The sequence below is a fragment of the Panulirus ornatus genome, chromosome 20 (assembly GCF_036320965.1).
Source record: "Panulirus ornatus isolate Po-2019 chromosome 20, ASM3632096v1, whole genome shotgun sequence".
In the NCBI taxonomy this organism is placed as follows: Eukaryota; Metazoa; Arthropoda; class Malacostraca; order Decapoda; family Palinuridae; genus Panulirus; species Panulirus ornatus.
In genome coordinates this window covers 68194794-68210668 of record NC_092243.1, presented here as the reverse complement: position 1 = coordinate 68210668, position 15875 = coordinate 68194794, and the positions used below count along the sequence as shown (strand labels likewise).

General features: G+C 37.6%; 1 protein-coding gene across 4 annotated transcripts in view; it reads left to right on the top strand.

The window, feature by feature from the left end:
- LOC139756097 (uncharacterized) overlaps nucleotides 1–15533 on the top strand; it is a 227362-nt gene extending 211829 nt beyond the window's left edge. For all 4 annotated transcript variants that reach the window (XM_071675155.1, XM_071675154.1, XM_071675156.1 and 1 more), the window contains one exon: nucleotides 8952–15533. In XM_071675155.1, the coding sequence (XP_071531256.1) occupies nucleotides 8952–9641 (690 nt within the window). In that variant the 3' untranslated portion in view covers nucleotides 9642–15533. The remainder of the gene's footprint in view (nucleotides 1–8951) is intronic.
- The last annotated feature ends 342 nt before the right edge of the window (nucleotides 15534–15875 follow it).

Here is a 15875-nt window from a genome sequence, read left to right as displayed (position 1 = left end):
TTTTCTGATCCTCTCTCAAGGACTGGTTTGTCTCACCAGTCTCAGGGGCTGAAGTCTTACTAGACCCAGGAACTGGAATCTTGCTGTTGCAGATGTTGACTGGCACTACTACATTCAGCAGTACTGTATCATTAATAATGCTCATGATTATTGTCATGTTGACCGATGCTTCACTAGCCTTGTGAACTGGAGTCTTGCTGGTCTCAGTCTTGCTAGTTTCAGAGCCTTTAGTCCTGCTTTCACCAGTCCAAAGGCTAGCAGTTATAAATTTTGGGCCATTTGTGATGCTTTTCTTCATTTGACTACCCTTCATTCAGACAACCCAAGAGGCTACTGGAATCTGTCTGCTATGGGGGCCATATCACTGTCATGGAAACCTTTATAGGGAAATGCCTTATATATCACCACTCAATGGTGTTCCCAGCATTCGTATAAATAGTTGATTGAAGCAGTGTCTATACATTGCCAAGTCAAAACATTTCACTGATAGCTCAAAATGTGATGAAAGTGTTGGCTTAACCATAGTTTTTGAAGAAAAATCTCATATAACAAAACTCTCAAGAGGATCAGTTATTGCAGAACTGTGTTGTGTTCAGGCAGCATACAAGAATTGAACTGTACCTCATATTGATTTTACAAGTAGAATACATGATTTTGTAAGCTAGGTGGGACTTAGAAGCTATAAGAATAACACGCTACTGAGGATAAAGAACAGGATAGCCATTTTGAGACAATTTTGTCAAATGAGAGTTGCTCCTGGTGTATTGACCCATGGTCACTTAATTGAGAGGAGACCTGCTCTAGTATGTGACATCTACAATTGCATTATGACTGTGGAATATGTTCTAGCAAAATGTTAGAACTGTAGGAGTCTCATAATGTAATGTGAATTATTTGATAATAAAGGAAAGCATAAAAGTATTGCAAAATTTTAGACAATAATATTTATGTACATGTACTGATAATATTTGAATAAAGGATGCCAGAATGTTAATTTTATGTATCTACAGTTTAAAAGTTTTAGATATCTTTTAAAGAGAGCAAAGATATATAATTATTTTCAATTAGTTTTTAGATACCTTTTGCATGCTAAAAGTGGCGAATAATCATTAGGTCCACATTAGCGAGGTAGTGCCAGTAACAGGCAAAGAATGGACTCATTCATTCACATCAGATCACTGGCTTTCATGTATAATGTTATATAAATTCCACAAAATCAAATCAAAACAGTTATGTTAGGGCCTTTGCCATTAAAAATGGTTTCAGATGGATAATGCATCACACTGATGTAATAGTAAAGGAATCAAACTGTCATTAAGTATGGATACTAATCCTGCATTTTCCTGAAATTATAAAACTTTTCTGGCAAGATATGATTTTCATAGAAAGCCAGGTACTCATCACAGTCTTTCTGGCATTCTGATGTGGAAAGCCTTCTGCATGAATGAACTTATGGATGATCATTCCCTGTTTGCAAAAAACAGCATGTGTAAATTGGCATGTTGTTCACCTTTCTTGTCATTCTAGTATCCAGTAACAGCATTTTATGCCATCTTTTTATACATTATCTTTACATGGTAAGTACTTGGTTTGGTTGCACTGATGAAATCTTGTTTGCTTGCATTCATGAAATCTACACAAGAGACTTCATTAAAAATTTTCATTCCTTGGTATCCTTCAGAATGATACTGGACAGGGAATTCATCCGCAAAATGTCTGGAATTGCTTTGTGTGGCCACTACCCTCTAAAAATCTTATTCTCAGTATTCCTTGTTGACTTTCTCTGGTTCTCACTCTCAAGCATTGGTGTCATCTTTGGTCTCAGTAACTGGAGTCTCCTCAGTCTTGAGAGTTAGTGGTATCTCACTAGACTTAGGGCCTAGACAGTCACTCATTTTCACCCATTCGTTGCTTCCTGCTGTAGATTTCAGATACCCATGTGTGTGGGGAATTTCAATAAATCAGAGGGCTAATTATTTCATGTTTTGACTTTGGATATTGGTATAGTACTTATCCTTGGATAAAAGCAAAGTATAACATTTCCTTGTGTGTGGGGGAAATTCCTCTTAGCTCTGCCACATGCATGAGTAGCTTTCAGGTTTTTCCCCTTCCACATTTTTTTTTCACAATACTAATACATTTGGGTTCTTATGTGTCTGTGAGCACAAATCAGTTTGCCTGAATATCTGCTTTTTGTGAATACATATTAACAATGAAACACATTCAAATGATGCATATGTAAGCAAATGTAAGTATGAAATAATTAATGTTTAAAGAACTGTGGGAGAGAACAATAGTGGAGGGACAGAACTCGATGGTCTCATGTTCGTTTGAGATGCTTGGCATCACCTGGGATTAATTTGATACACAAGAGCTTGATGAGTGAGGAGAGGACAGATGCTTCATGCCACCTTTGTAGGCTTCAGTGAGGAGGGGAACAAGAGGCATGTCAAGTGGTATGAAGATTGCCTCCACTGCTGTTTGACTCTGGGTGATTTTAGGGTGCAGTTAACTGATACTCATTGTATAAGGTGCTGTTAATGAAGGTGCTATTGTGTAATTGTCATAGAAAAGGTGTTGGAATAAATATTGTTATCTGAAGGTGCCTCGTTATTATCCAGGGTTTATACTAAGTGATACCTCCCCCTTACCTATAGATCTTTGAGGGAAGGTTATTTTAGACCATTTTTTATTATTTACCTATGTTAGCCTTAACTGCCTGTTAAATATTTTTGTATTTTATAGAATGAAGGGCGTAAATGGGGAGGTGATAACAAGTAGTGGTGATGTGAGAAGGAGATGGAATGAGTATTTTGAAGGTTTGTTGAATGTGTCTGATGACAGAGTGGCAGATATAGGGTGTTTGGGTCGAGGTGGTGTGCAAAGTGAGAGGGTTAGGGAAAATGATTTGGTAAACAGAGAAGAGGTAGTAAAAGCTTTGCGGAAGATGAAAGCCGGCAAGGCAGCAGGTTTGGATGGTATTGCAGTGGAATTTATTAAAAAAGGGGGTGACTGTATTGTTGACTGGTTGGTAAGGTTATTTAATGTATGTATGACTCATGGTGAGGTGCCTGAGGATTGGCGGAATGCGTGCATAGTGCCATTGTACAAAGGCAAAGGGGATAAGAGTGAGTGCTCAAATTACAGAGGTATAAGTTTGTTGAGTATTCCTGGTAAATTATATGGGAGGGTATTGATTGAGAGGGTGAAGGCATGTACAGAGCATCAGATTGGGGAAGAGCAGTGTGGTTTCAGAAGTGGTAGAGGATGTGTGGATCAGGTGTTTGCTTTGAAGAATGTATGTGAGAAATACTTAGAAAAGCAAATGGATTTGTATGTAGCATTTATGGATCTGGAGAAGGCATATGATAGAGGTGATAGAGATGCTCTGTGGAATATATGGTGTGGGAGGCAAGTTGTTAGAAGCAGTGAAAAGTTTTTATCGAGGATGTAAGGCATGTGTACGTGTAGGAAGAGAGGAAAGTGATTGGTTCTCAGTGAATGTAGGTTTGCGGCAGGGGTGTGTGATGTCTCCATGGTTGTTTAATTTGTTTATGGATGGGGTTGTTAGGGAGGTAAATGCAAGAGTCTTGGAAAGAGGGGCAAGTATGAAGTCTGTTGGGGATGAGAGAGCTTGGGAAGTGAGTCAGTTGTTGTTCGCTGATGATACAGCGCTGGTGGCGGATTCATGTGAGAAACTGCAGAAGCTGGTGACTGAGTTTGGTAAAGTGTGTGGAAGAAGAAAGTTAAGAGTAAATGTGAATAAGAGCAAGGTTATTAGGTACAGTAGGGTTGAGGGTCAAGTCAATTGGGAGGTGAGTTTGAATGGAGAAAAACTGGAGGAAGTGAAGTGTTTTAGATATCTGGGAGTGGATCTGTCAGCGGATGGAACCATGGAAGCGGAAGTGGATCATAGGGTGGGGGAGGGGGCGAAAATTTTGGGAGCCTTGAAAAATGTGTGGAAGTCGAGAACATTATCTCGGAAAGCAAAAATGGGTATGTTTGAAGGAATAGTGGTTCCAACAATGTTGTATGGTTGCGAGGCGTGGGCTATGGATAGAGTTGTGCGCAGGAGGATGGATGTGCTGGAAATGAGATGTTTGAGGACAATGTGTGGTGTGAGGTGGTTTGATCGAGTAAGTAACGTAAGGGTAAGAGAGATGTGTGGAAATAAAAAGAGCGTGGTTGAGAGAGCAGAAGAGGGTGTTTTGAAATGGTTTGGGCACATGGAGAGAATGAGTGAGGAAAGATTGACCAAGAGGATATATGTGTCGGAGGTGGAGGGAACGAGGAGAAGAGGGAGACCAAATTGGAGGTGGAAAGATGGAGTGAAAAGGATTTTGTGTGATCGGGGCCTGAACATGCAGGAGGGTGAAAGGAGGGCAAGGAATAGAGTGAATTGGAGCGATGTGGTATACAGGGGTTGACGTGCTGTCAGTGGATTGAATCAGGGCATGTGAAGCGTCTGGGGTAAACCATGGAAAGCTGTGTAGGTATGTATATTTGCGTGTGTGGACGTGTGTATGTACATGTGTATGGGGGGGGTTGGGCCATTTCTTTCGTCTGTTTCCTTGTGCTACCTCGCAAACGCGGGAGACAGCGACGAGGTATAAAAAAAAAAAAAAAAAAAAAAAGAATGAGTGCCTCCATAGAAAATATATTTGCCCAAAAAAGTAATGAAAAAGGCTATAGATATTTCATAAATATACTGTGCACTGTTTTCATCTGTCAGTACTGCATGGACAGCCACTGCCAGCTGACCTTCCAGTTGTGTTTTCATCACCTGTTGTGGAGCATCTGCATCATCACTTTCAAAGCTGTCACTGTCTTCTGTTTCATTTTTCTCTTTTCTTCTTTACTTTGTAACTCACAGAGTTCATCAGACTTCATTGCATCCAGGATATCAACTGATCCTACAGTATCTATGCCCCAGGCTTTAGATGGGCCAGCAGGGGCCAAAGATGATCCTATAGTGAGCATATATTATACTCTTTCCTCTGACATTGTGATGGCTGCTGACCCATATACTCAAAAACAAGTGATTTATTGTCTGAAATCAGTTTTGTGTGTTTCTTTATATTAATGCTGTCACCATTTTCCTTCCTGCCAATACCTTAGGCACGAATTTCAATAGGTATTGCTATGACTATTCCCTACAGTAAACTTGTTTCTGGTATTGCTATCACATTAGGTTAAGGACTGGGGTATCACCCTGGTTTCAGGGACTGGAGTCCCACTAGTAATTCTTACATATATGTAATTAACTATTTGTACCATACAGGGAGGAAGCTTTACATTCATAGGGCTCCATCTCTTGGACACTCACTACAATCATACAACTTCTTAAATTTATGTATGCTACCTGCAATAGGTATATTGTTGATCATTCTGTTTCTTTCATCCTCCACTCACATACTATAAAAGGACTTCTTTACATCTTTTTTAAACAAGTCTCTAACTTAAGTTCATGTGATGTCCTCTAGTTACTGTATCCTTACATTTCTCAAGGAACTGTTCATTGTCCATATCATCACTCTGCCTTAAAGACTTTAAGGTTGTTAGCAGGTCATGCCTCATCTTGTCTTTTCCAAAGCAGGCAAATTTAAAGCCTCTAGTCTTTCTCTGTAAGTCGACTCTCTTAATTCTAGCAACATCTGTGTTGTCCTCTTCTGGATCTTCACTTAAACTTTCTGAGTTCTTTGTGGTGACCAAACTTGAGTAGCATATTCTTATTTTGATCTTAATAGGATATGAACAGCTTGCTAAATATTTTCTTAATCATGTACCTGAAAGCTATTCTATTATTTGCCAGCACACAGTTTTTCTTAATCATTCTCTCTGCATGGGACTCTGGTTACAGATTGGAGATGATGTAAAGTTTCAACTCCTTCTCACACACAGAATCCTGAAGCTTATTTTCTGCTAGATGATGATTATATCATGGCTATCTCTCAATTTGTCCCATCATCATTTCTTGATATTTGCTTGGGATGAAATTCTTCAACCATATATTAAGCCAACCTTGGAGTTTGTATAGGTTGCCTTGTATTGCATCATCTGTAAATTTATTCAGGTAGAAGGCCATACCCTCAGGCAAGTCAAGAAGAGGAAGAGTTCTAAAGCAGAGCCCTAAAGCACTCTACTGGTTACCTCAACCCATTTGGAGAAGGCTTCTATAACAGACTTCCTATGTTCCCTTCCTTTGAGATAATCTAGTATCATTAAAGGAGTTTTGTCCCCATATGCATGCCTGGTTATCCAGCTTCTTAATCAGTTTTCCATATGGCATAGTGTCAAATGCTTTCTGGCAGTCCAGATACAAACAGTAATCACAGCCTTTTTTTTGTTTAAAACAGCTTACTCCCTCATAGAAATCTAAGAGGTTTATTACTCATGACCTCCATCCCTAATACCGTGCAGTGTCTCACTAAGGTAATTTCTACTGAATAGAAAGTCATCCACTTGCTCTCTAATTATTTTTTTCCAAACTTTACAAATCATGCTTGACAGTGACATCAGTCTAAAAACTTTACAAGTCATGCTTGACAGTGACATCAGTTTGTAGTTCAGTGCCTATTCATGGTCTCCATTTCCTTGGAACTCCACCTATCTCCACTGACATTTGAAAGAGTATTTCAAGAGGCTTGTCTAGCATATCTGCACACATCCTCAGTACTTATGGTGAAATTTCAGTAGGTCCATGAGCCGGGTCAAGGCATTTTAGTATTCTGTTAATGTCTTTTCTGTATATTTCAATGTTTTTCAAAGCCCACTCCCCAATGCATTTTAGTAGTGTTTGGGCTGTAGTATCTTCCAATGTGAAAACACTTTTGAAACTGTCTTTCTGTCCCTTACATATCCTTACATTGTGCCCAGCAGTTCTTCCCCTTGAACACCTGCTTTGATTTCCTGCTCTTTAACTGACAATTGGCTCTTGACGAATTTTTGGAAAAGTTCAGATTTTTTTCCTGCCTTGTGAAAAATATTCTTACCAAAGTTTCTTTGTTCCCCCTTACTTATCCTGCTATACTTGTTTCTTGCTGTCTTATATGGTGTGCCATCTGTATCTTCATCACTGCACATCTTGAAGCTTTTTTTCTCTTAAATATCTTTTATTAAACCATTCTTTCCTCTTTCTTACTGTTTCCTTAGTATTTCTCGATAGAGGTACCCACATTCCTACTCCTTCACTATAGATTTCACAGAACCTCTTCCCATAAAACCCTGGTTTGTGGCTGCTAAACTCCAATTCCCAGTATGTGTTACCACTGAAATTGTTGAGGTTTGTGTAGTTTTCTCAATCAATCCATTCTTTATATCTTGTTTCACTCCTGCTCTTTTGATTTCTTGATTTACCACATAGTCATTTTCTGTATTTTGTGATCATTTTATTCCTATTTGTGTATCATATACATTATTCTTATTATCCATGCTAGTATTTGTGAAGATAAGATCTAGCAGTGATGTACACATCATAGTGTGCTACTTACATGTTGTTATAGGAAATTTTCCTGTATACACTGAAATCTTGTATCTTCAGGACTCCCTATCACCATGAGAAATCAAATTATACTAGTCTGTCTCTTTGTAATTATAATTGAAATTCTCCATTATCTGTACTTACCATCTATAAGAAGTAAGTGATTTATAGCTTCATGTACCATCCTGGTTGTTCATTCACTGTTATCAGTGTATATTTGTTCTGGATTGTTGCAGGTTTTTAGAGGATGGTATAATAATAACACCACTGTGCTCATCTTCCCCATAGTTACTCCCGTATTTTTTTTGAAAGGATCATTCTCCACTATTTCTTGAAACTTAATGCTGTCTTTTGTCAAGATGGTAGTCCTACCCCCCCTTTGCCTTCTCTCACCCTCCTTATTATCAGTCTCTTTAGTAAGCTTTCTTTCTATGACTTCAACAATATCAGTTGAACTTCCACAGACATGATCCTTGAATTCCCGCTCTTTACTATTAACTATTAATCCATTACCATTTCAGTACAGTACTTTCAGTTTGCCATTACTGTCTCTTAGCACTCCTACCCTCTCTGCGATGCTGGCAGTGCTGCTCCATCCTCTTGCCTCATTTGGCCTCTCCATTGATTGAGAGGGTGAAGGCATGTACAGAGTATCAGATTGGGGAAGAGCATTGTGGTTTCAGAAGTGGTAGAGGATGTGTGGATCAGGTGTTTGCTTTGAAGAATGTATGTGAGAAATACTTAGAAAAGCAAATGGATTTGTACGGAGCATTTATGGATCTGGAGAAGGCATATGATAGAGTTGATAGAGATGCTCTGTGGAATGTATTAAGAATATATGGAGGCAAGTTGTTAGAAGCAGTGAAAAGTTTTTATCGAGGATGTAGGGCATGTGTACGTGTAGGAAGAGAGGAAAGTGATTGGTTCTCAGTGAATGTCGGTTTGCGGCAGGGGTGTGTGATGTCTCCACGGTTGTTTGATTTGTTTATGGATGGGGTTGTTAGGGAGGTGAATGCAAGAGTTTTGGAGAGAGGGGCAAGTATGCAGTCTGTTGTGGATGAGAGAGCTTGGGAAGTGAGTCAGTTGTTGTTCGCTGATGATACAGCGCTGGTGGCTGATTCAGGTGAGAAACTGCAGAAACTGGTGACTGAGTTTGGTAAAGTGTGTGAAAGAAGAAAGCTGAGAGTAAATGTAAATAAGAGCAAGGTTATTAGGTACAGTAGGGTTGAGGGACAAGTCAATTGGGAGGTACATTTTATTGCTGACTGTGAATTCACAGTCAGCACTGTTAACCAATACTTCATGGAAGTCCATACATCGTACACCACCTAATCATGAATTATGGGGTATGACATCCATGAGACAGAAATATGGTTAGATTCAATTAGATAATATTGTGTTGCTGTAACAGAAATCAGATAGCTGAAAAAGTGCATAGGAACAGAATTCAACATATTTTCTACTTCTTCAGAATGGAGAGTCTGCTTTGCATGCAGCGGCCTTATATGGTCATCTCCGGGTGCTACGAGCATTGGTGCAAGCTGGTGCTGATCCAGGCCTTAAAAATGATCAAGGACTCACACCAATACAGATTGCTGCTCAGGCTCGTCACTATGAAGCCGTCCAGCTACTAAAGGAAGCATTGGCCAAGAGAAAAGAGATAGGTCAAATCACACCCAAGACTTCACCAGGTCCACGTTCCCCACGGTTGGTGCAGAGTATGTCCGGCAATGTGGTTACCTCAGGGGTACAGAGCCAGAGTAGCAGCCGAGGCTCTTCCAGGAATAGTTCTTTGGGTACTATTGTAGAAACAAGCCCGGTGCTTCCTCGCTCTGTCAGCTCTCCTCCCAACTCAAGACCTGCCCAGTATGTGTCATGTGAGCTGAGTAATATTGTAGATGGTGGGGCACGTCCTAGAGCACCTCTGGCCACAGGATCCTGCACATCTGTTGGTGGGCGAACCCCTACCTCCTCTAATCCTTCACCTTCTCCCAGCATCTCTAGTGAGCCCCCACAGTCGATGATTGCCGCTTTGCAGAAGGCCCCTCGCCACACCTCTCATACAGATGTAAGCAGTGTTAAAAACATTTTTCGCAGAACACTTGCCTCTTTTAGGAGGTCCAGTATAGCAAAAAGAAATGACAAACCACCTGAACCATGACAGCCTTCTGTGTGCTCCTTTACTTCTGTTCTTGTTTACTTGTTTGCTTTCCAGACTGTACGACATTTTCAGTACAAATGCCTAATAAGTCACTGGTGATATTAGGATAGGAATACTAATACCAAGATGTACTCCATGTGAAGTGATTTTACAGGAGATTATTGTAAGTGGATAGAAGGAAAAAGAAGTTCCTGACACCTATTGATGAAAGTGGTCCAAAAATATGAATTAATATTGTTAAGTTTCCAGTACAATGTCACCACACTGCAAGAGGAGGAGGTCAGATGATTCTTCTGCATAATTTATTCTGGTAACATTTACTGAAGAATATTTTATCATGAACTATGCAAGTAATTTTTATGACTTTTAACCAGATATTTTTGTTTGCCTCAGGTCATCAGAGTGATTGTTTTATCAATTTTTCTATGATTCTTGTTAGTCCCTTACTTCACATAGAGCCTTTAGTCCTCCTCTGCAGTGTATTGTAGAGTGGGCAGCTTGGTGGATGTTCTTAGGACTGTTATTATTCCACTGTATGTAACTCATGCTTTAAGGTCATAGCTAAAAACAAAGGTCATCATCAGCTTCCTCCTTTTTGACTCACATTGCTGCCTCTCCTTTACATTTTATTGAAAATATAACTCATTTGCTACTCACAAATCTGATTTAGATCATGAATGGTAAAATGAATATTGTAATCTTGGCATTGAATCAGTAATAACTTGTAGCATACATTTCATCTTTAAGTTAAAAAAAAAAGTTTTAAGGCTAGTCTCAAGGATTGTATGGGGATGAGGGGCTAGTAATTAGCTTAAGAAAAGTTTCAGTTCACTGAAGCAAAAGGAATGGTAAACTGCTTTTTGTAATTAAAACTTGATAAGTACTGACTAACAGGAAATGAAATGAGTCTGTACTAAAGATTGTTTCTCTGCTTGCACGAACAATGGGAGGGGTTTTAACCTGTGTTTATATATTCGCTGTGAATGTAACTCAACTGTTTTAAGATTTCTATCCATAAGGAGAACTTGCCAGGATGATGGTAATTTTCTTCAGTATTGACATATTGAGTTGCAGATTATGATGTTCACATGATGAAACTAAATTGAAACTCTATTTATTGTCATCCTCAGTATGTGAATCTCACTGTTATTTGTTCCATATTTGTTAACAGTATTTATTTTCAAAAGCTTTAGGTGAATTTCCTTAATCCAGATGTTAGGCCTATTTGTAAGATGGCTGTCTGTAATGTAATCATTGACACTGAGGAATGCATGAGCTCATTAATTCACACTGTATCTGGATGTATAATTTAAACATTGAGAATTACTGATGTTTGAAGAAGATTAATTAGCTTGAATAGTAAGTTTCATAGATTAAGGTGTAATTAAGAGGCAAATTTTAACAAAACCATAAAGGTGATGAATATGTTGTAGAATTGTAAAATTGATAACTTTTTATGCTTGACAATGACAAGGATAACGAAGAGGTTAGTTAAACTAATTAGTTAAATTAAACTAATTATCAGGACCTTCATTTTCTAACACATAGGCTTAAGGCAACATCATCTCACATACAACCAAATGTCATGTGAGCACCACGCTCTGAATATTTTCGTTTGGAAGGAACTAATCCAGATTTTTGGAAGGGTGTTCATTCATAAAGTGATCCTTAACTTCATCCCAGTTAAACTGCTAAGTGAGAAAGCAAAAGATATTTTGGTTTAGTGCAGATACTTAACTGCCAACCGTCCATTTTGTGTAGTATATTCTAATAGTTAATTCTTGTATAAATCTTATATTCCTCAGCTGAGCTCCCCTATCAGATGCTTCATTACACAGGCTTCTGTTTGCTAAAACATTGAAAGACTATTGTGTATAATCAGACGTTACTAACATCAAAAGTCAGAGAACTGTAAATTTTTAATCTCAAGAATGCAACAAATTGTCAGGATTTTTTATGCATATCATTAGTAATGTTAGAGAAATATATTGATGGGAACATTATAGATTGTCAGAGCTTCTTAATTTAATGTCAAAAAGTTTTGAAAATAAAAGGAACTTAAAATCTAATAATGTGAAAAAAATTGGATGTATAAGTGGATAGGTATTAGAAAGAACTTTGAGTTTAAGGAAAAGGAAAACATTTGAACCTTAAAAGGATAGCTGTATTGACTGATGATAGCATAGACATTTCACAGTAACTACTTCCTATTACATTCATACTGATCAAAAAATATTATAGAACCACTTGTAAATCATAAAATAGTGAATATACGTCATCAGAATTTAAAGAAAATTATTTAGCAATCATGTGTCAGTGGCCTGGTAGGACTTATCACAGAGGGTTGAAGGGAGAGCCCTGTGGCATTGCCATAAGGTATGCACAGCACAGAAGCTTATCTATCTTTGGATGAAAGATGGGAACTCTCCTCAAGGGAAGCCAGATGGACTTGGCTGGCATTATACTGTGAGTGCTTGACTTGATCAAGTATTCTCTGCTTAGAGATTGGATCCTGCTAAGTTAGAAATAAGAATTACAAAATTCAGATGTGGTTTATATGAGCTATGTTTGTTATGCACTGGTACCCAGGCTTTTCAAAAAACTGTTCTCTCCCTGTTCTTTATGTTTAAAAACATTAACTAGACAACTATAAATTGTTTTACTATGCAAGACATAAGCATTAATAAGTTTGAATACTTTATTTTATCAACCACCAACAAATGGGGTCATCAACGAATTACTTACTTTTGGTACAGGTTGTGAAAGTAGATTTTACTTATAAAAAACACTTTCTGAGATCATCACCATTCCACCATTCAGTGATTTCAACCTAGCCAGAATTTTATTGTTTTTTTGCATATTCTTTAGTATGCAAAACTTCCCATCCAGTGTGTCTGGTGCAAAAGTTATATCTGAAATAGAAATTTGCTTCAGGGCATGTTTAGATCTATGTTCTTACTTAGGTATAGCTCTCCTATTTATCATTTGTTACATCACATGCAAAGTCAAGGATAGTGACATACAGGAGGACTCATATGGATGAGTTAGGTTTATAGAATTAAAATTGCTGTAATCTCACTGGCTCAAGTTCATGTGCAGTCAGTTAATGATGCATAATTTGCAATTAATCCATAAAAATCTTGTGAAGAATAATCTGAAAAATAATCTGCTGATATTGAGAGGAAGATGAATGTTATTTCAGTACCAGCCTTCTGTATTCAGAGAGCCAAGGACACATGTATATACACTGTGCCGTTATATAGTGATCATGGATGTCACCAACATAAAAACATGATTTACCACTGCCTGATAGTAAATTTTACACGTAAAGTGTTTGCCAACCTTCAGACCCATTTTTATGAACGGGATAAGTATCACATTGTGACATTACGTGATGAAGGGGCTGCTTCTAGAAACCAGGTTAGTGTTTGTTTGTGCGTGATTGCCATTTTTGTGTGTATGGGGTGAATGTTTTTCACTGTTTTGGCTCCATTTTATAATTTCTCGTATTCTTTTGTTGTCAAACAATTTCTTGAACTTTTTAATGTTTTTCATTAGATGGAGTTTTACACTCATGAGTCTCCATCTCATAACCTTCACTTGCATATTATACAATGACTTACTTTTTAATGTTTTCTGCATTTTGCATTTCTTTGCTTAGGATTACTCTGGTCATCAAACTACTGTACTTGATTGCTATAGGAATACTTCTTCACATCTTTTTTTTTTACCTCTTTTGGTTAGTTTCCTGTTTTGACCTCTAACTGATCTTTCTTCCATGTCTTAAGGAACTGGTCCATGTTAACACTCATATCCACAGAGGAACTTAAAAGTTGTCTTTATAGGTTTTAAATAAGTGGTTAAACATTATCATAGGGAATTTAAAAATGGCGTCATTCTCTCTCTATCAGAAAATGAAATATTTTGTACATTAAAGATGGTACATTAAAGATGGTAAAACTTCATAAAGAATAGCCAAGAAATATGGTAAACCAGGGTTACAAATATTTGACAAATTTTAGTTCTTTTTTTTTGTGTAAATACAGGGTTAGCAACTGGAGGCCCACATAACACACCAAGTATTTATTTTAAAGTTCTTCTTTATCTCTGAAAGGCAGAAGAACCTAAAACATATGCATATAGTCAGGAAACACTAATAAACATTTATGTAGAAAAATGGAGAGAATGGGTTGTAGATGTGGAAGTGCTATCTTGCATGAACATAAGCAATTACAGTAAAATTAGACCAGCCTCTCATGCAAGATATTAAACTTACACTTATGGAACAATGTGGTGAAATGTATCTTTCATGTATTTTTTTTCCTACAAAGGTTTTTCCAGTATATTCTTACCTAATGCATTATCTAACAGTTTTTCAGGTAATTACAAAAATGACTGAGAAAATTGGGGGGAAGGGGGGGAAATGCATGTAGAAGCTAGTGCTTACAGCAAAACCTTCAAAGTGCACTCAATGAATGAAGCTGTAAACTGTATTTTCTGTATATTTTTTTCTGCATAGCTCTCTTTAATAGGCAGTTACCTAAGTGATGAACTAATACTTACCTAATCATTTGGAAAAAATATGGGGAAAATGAGTGGAAGAGATGAAAATCTATCAAACTGATGGACATTAGTGACAGTGATAGGGAGGCCAGCCTAGGAAATTGTTTCAGAATGTTTAACTTATACTTGGTGTATGATTAGGTAAACTATTTTTCATATATTTTTTTCTACAAGATAATATTCAGTAGGTTCTTACTAAATTCATAAAATGATAATTATATAGATATTCCCAGAAATAATAGAGAAAATTGGTGTTAGCAATCCTGGAGCGACAAGAATGGCTAGTGAGAGAAATGTGTGGCCCTAGCTGGCTGATTTAAGTGCACCTGCCCAATTGGCCTTGTGATTATGAGTGTTTTGCTCATAATTTTTGGAGTAATGGGGAAGATTAAGGTGTTTCTTAATAAAAAGCAAATTCTCAGCATAAAATTGTGAATGAGTGCAACCTTGTTCATAGATGGGAGGTCTTTATACATTATTTCACCTTACAGCACACTAGCCAAGACCTTTATATTATTTGACTACTGGAAAAGAATTTTGATGGTAAATAACTTTTTCCTTATGCTCTAATTGTAGTAGTGTAGGATAATTTTGTTGCTGTTGATTATTGAAATAATGTGGTCTACTGTGTATTGACAATGGAAAAGGCTAAAGTTTAGCAGTTTGAACTTTCTTACATTGGCAGGAATATAATAACTGAGTAGTACTCTTTATATTGTCACTGTATCTGTGAGCCCACAGACTGATTATTAAGAATTGATGTTGGATCAACATAATTCTTACTTTTCTCTTTAAGTAAGTTTAAAATGGCATGAGAATATGAAAAAATTCAGGCACTTCATATAAAAGACAGTAACTTCCAACTGATTCTCATGTTTTCCACTCAATCTCACTGTGTAAACAATAGAAAAATATGAATAAATAAGGCTTTTTGTACAAAACGTATATGGATATAGTAACTTCCAGCCAGATTTCACATTTCCCATGCAACCCCACTAAAAGAACAAGTTTCTTAAACTTATGCTTCAGCATGTGACATGGACATCCATCTGAAAGAGCTCATATTCTTACAGTCACACACACCAGCCAACCTGTATCAGGACAGGTAATGGCATCCTGAGAATACACATCCAACCTGTGCCAGTTAATGGCACCCCAAGAAAGGGCTCTTATTGACAAGAGCTCATTCTCAGCTTAGTCTTAGTGAATTTTTACACACCTCTTTGCGTGAGGAAGAGGGTTAAGGAATTAGGGACTCGTATGGACAACTTATAGCTTTCATTCTCAGGTACCTGTCATAGTTATTCTTGAAAGCATTTATGTTGAGACTATTTATTAGCTACCCATTTTGGCAGTGCACTCCAAGAACAGATTAGTGGCAGTAAAAAAATTTTCCTTTTCACAGTTTTGTCTTGGTTTAATGAGCTTAACTGAGTGCCCTTTCATTCTTCCATAGAGGCCTTCAGATGCTAAGTGGAAAACCTATTGTACTCTACATATCATGGTTTTGTAATTGTTTAACAACTCCAGTCAGCCTTCTCTAACTTTCTTTTCCTTTAGACCCCAGGTATTTCAGCTTCTTTTTACATGGAGTATCCCTGGGCCTAATGCGAGATGCTTCTTTATATCTTCTCCAGCTTATCAGTGTTTCTTCTTGTGTATGGAGACAAG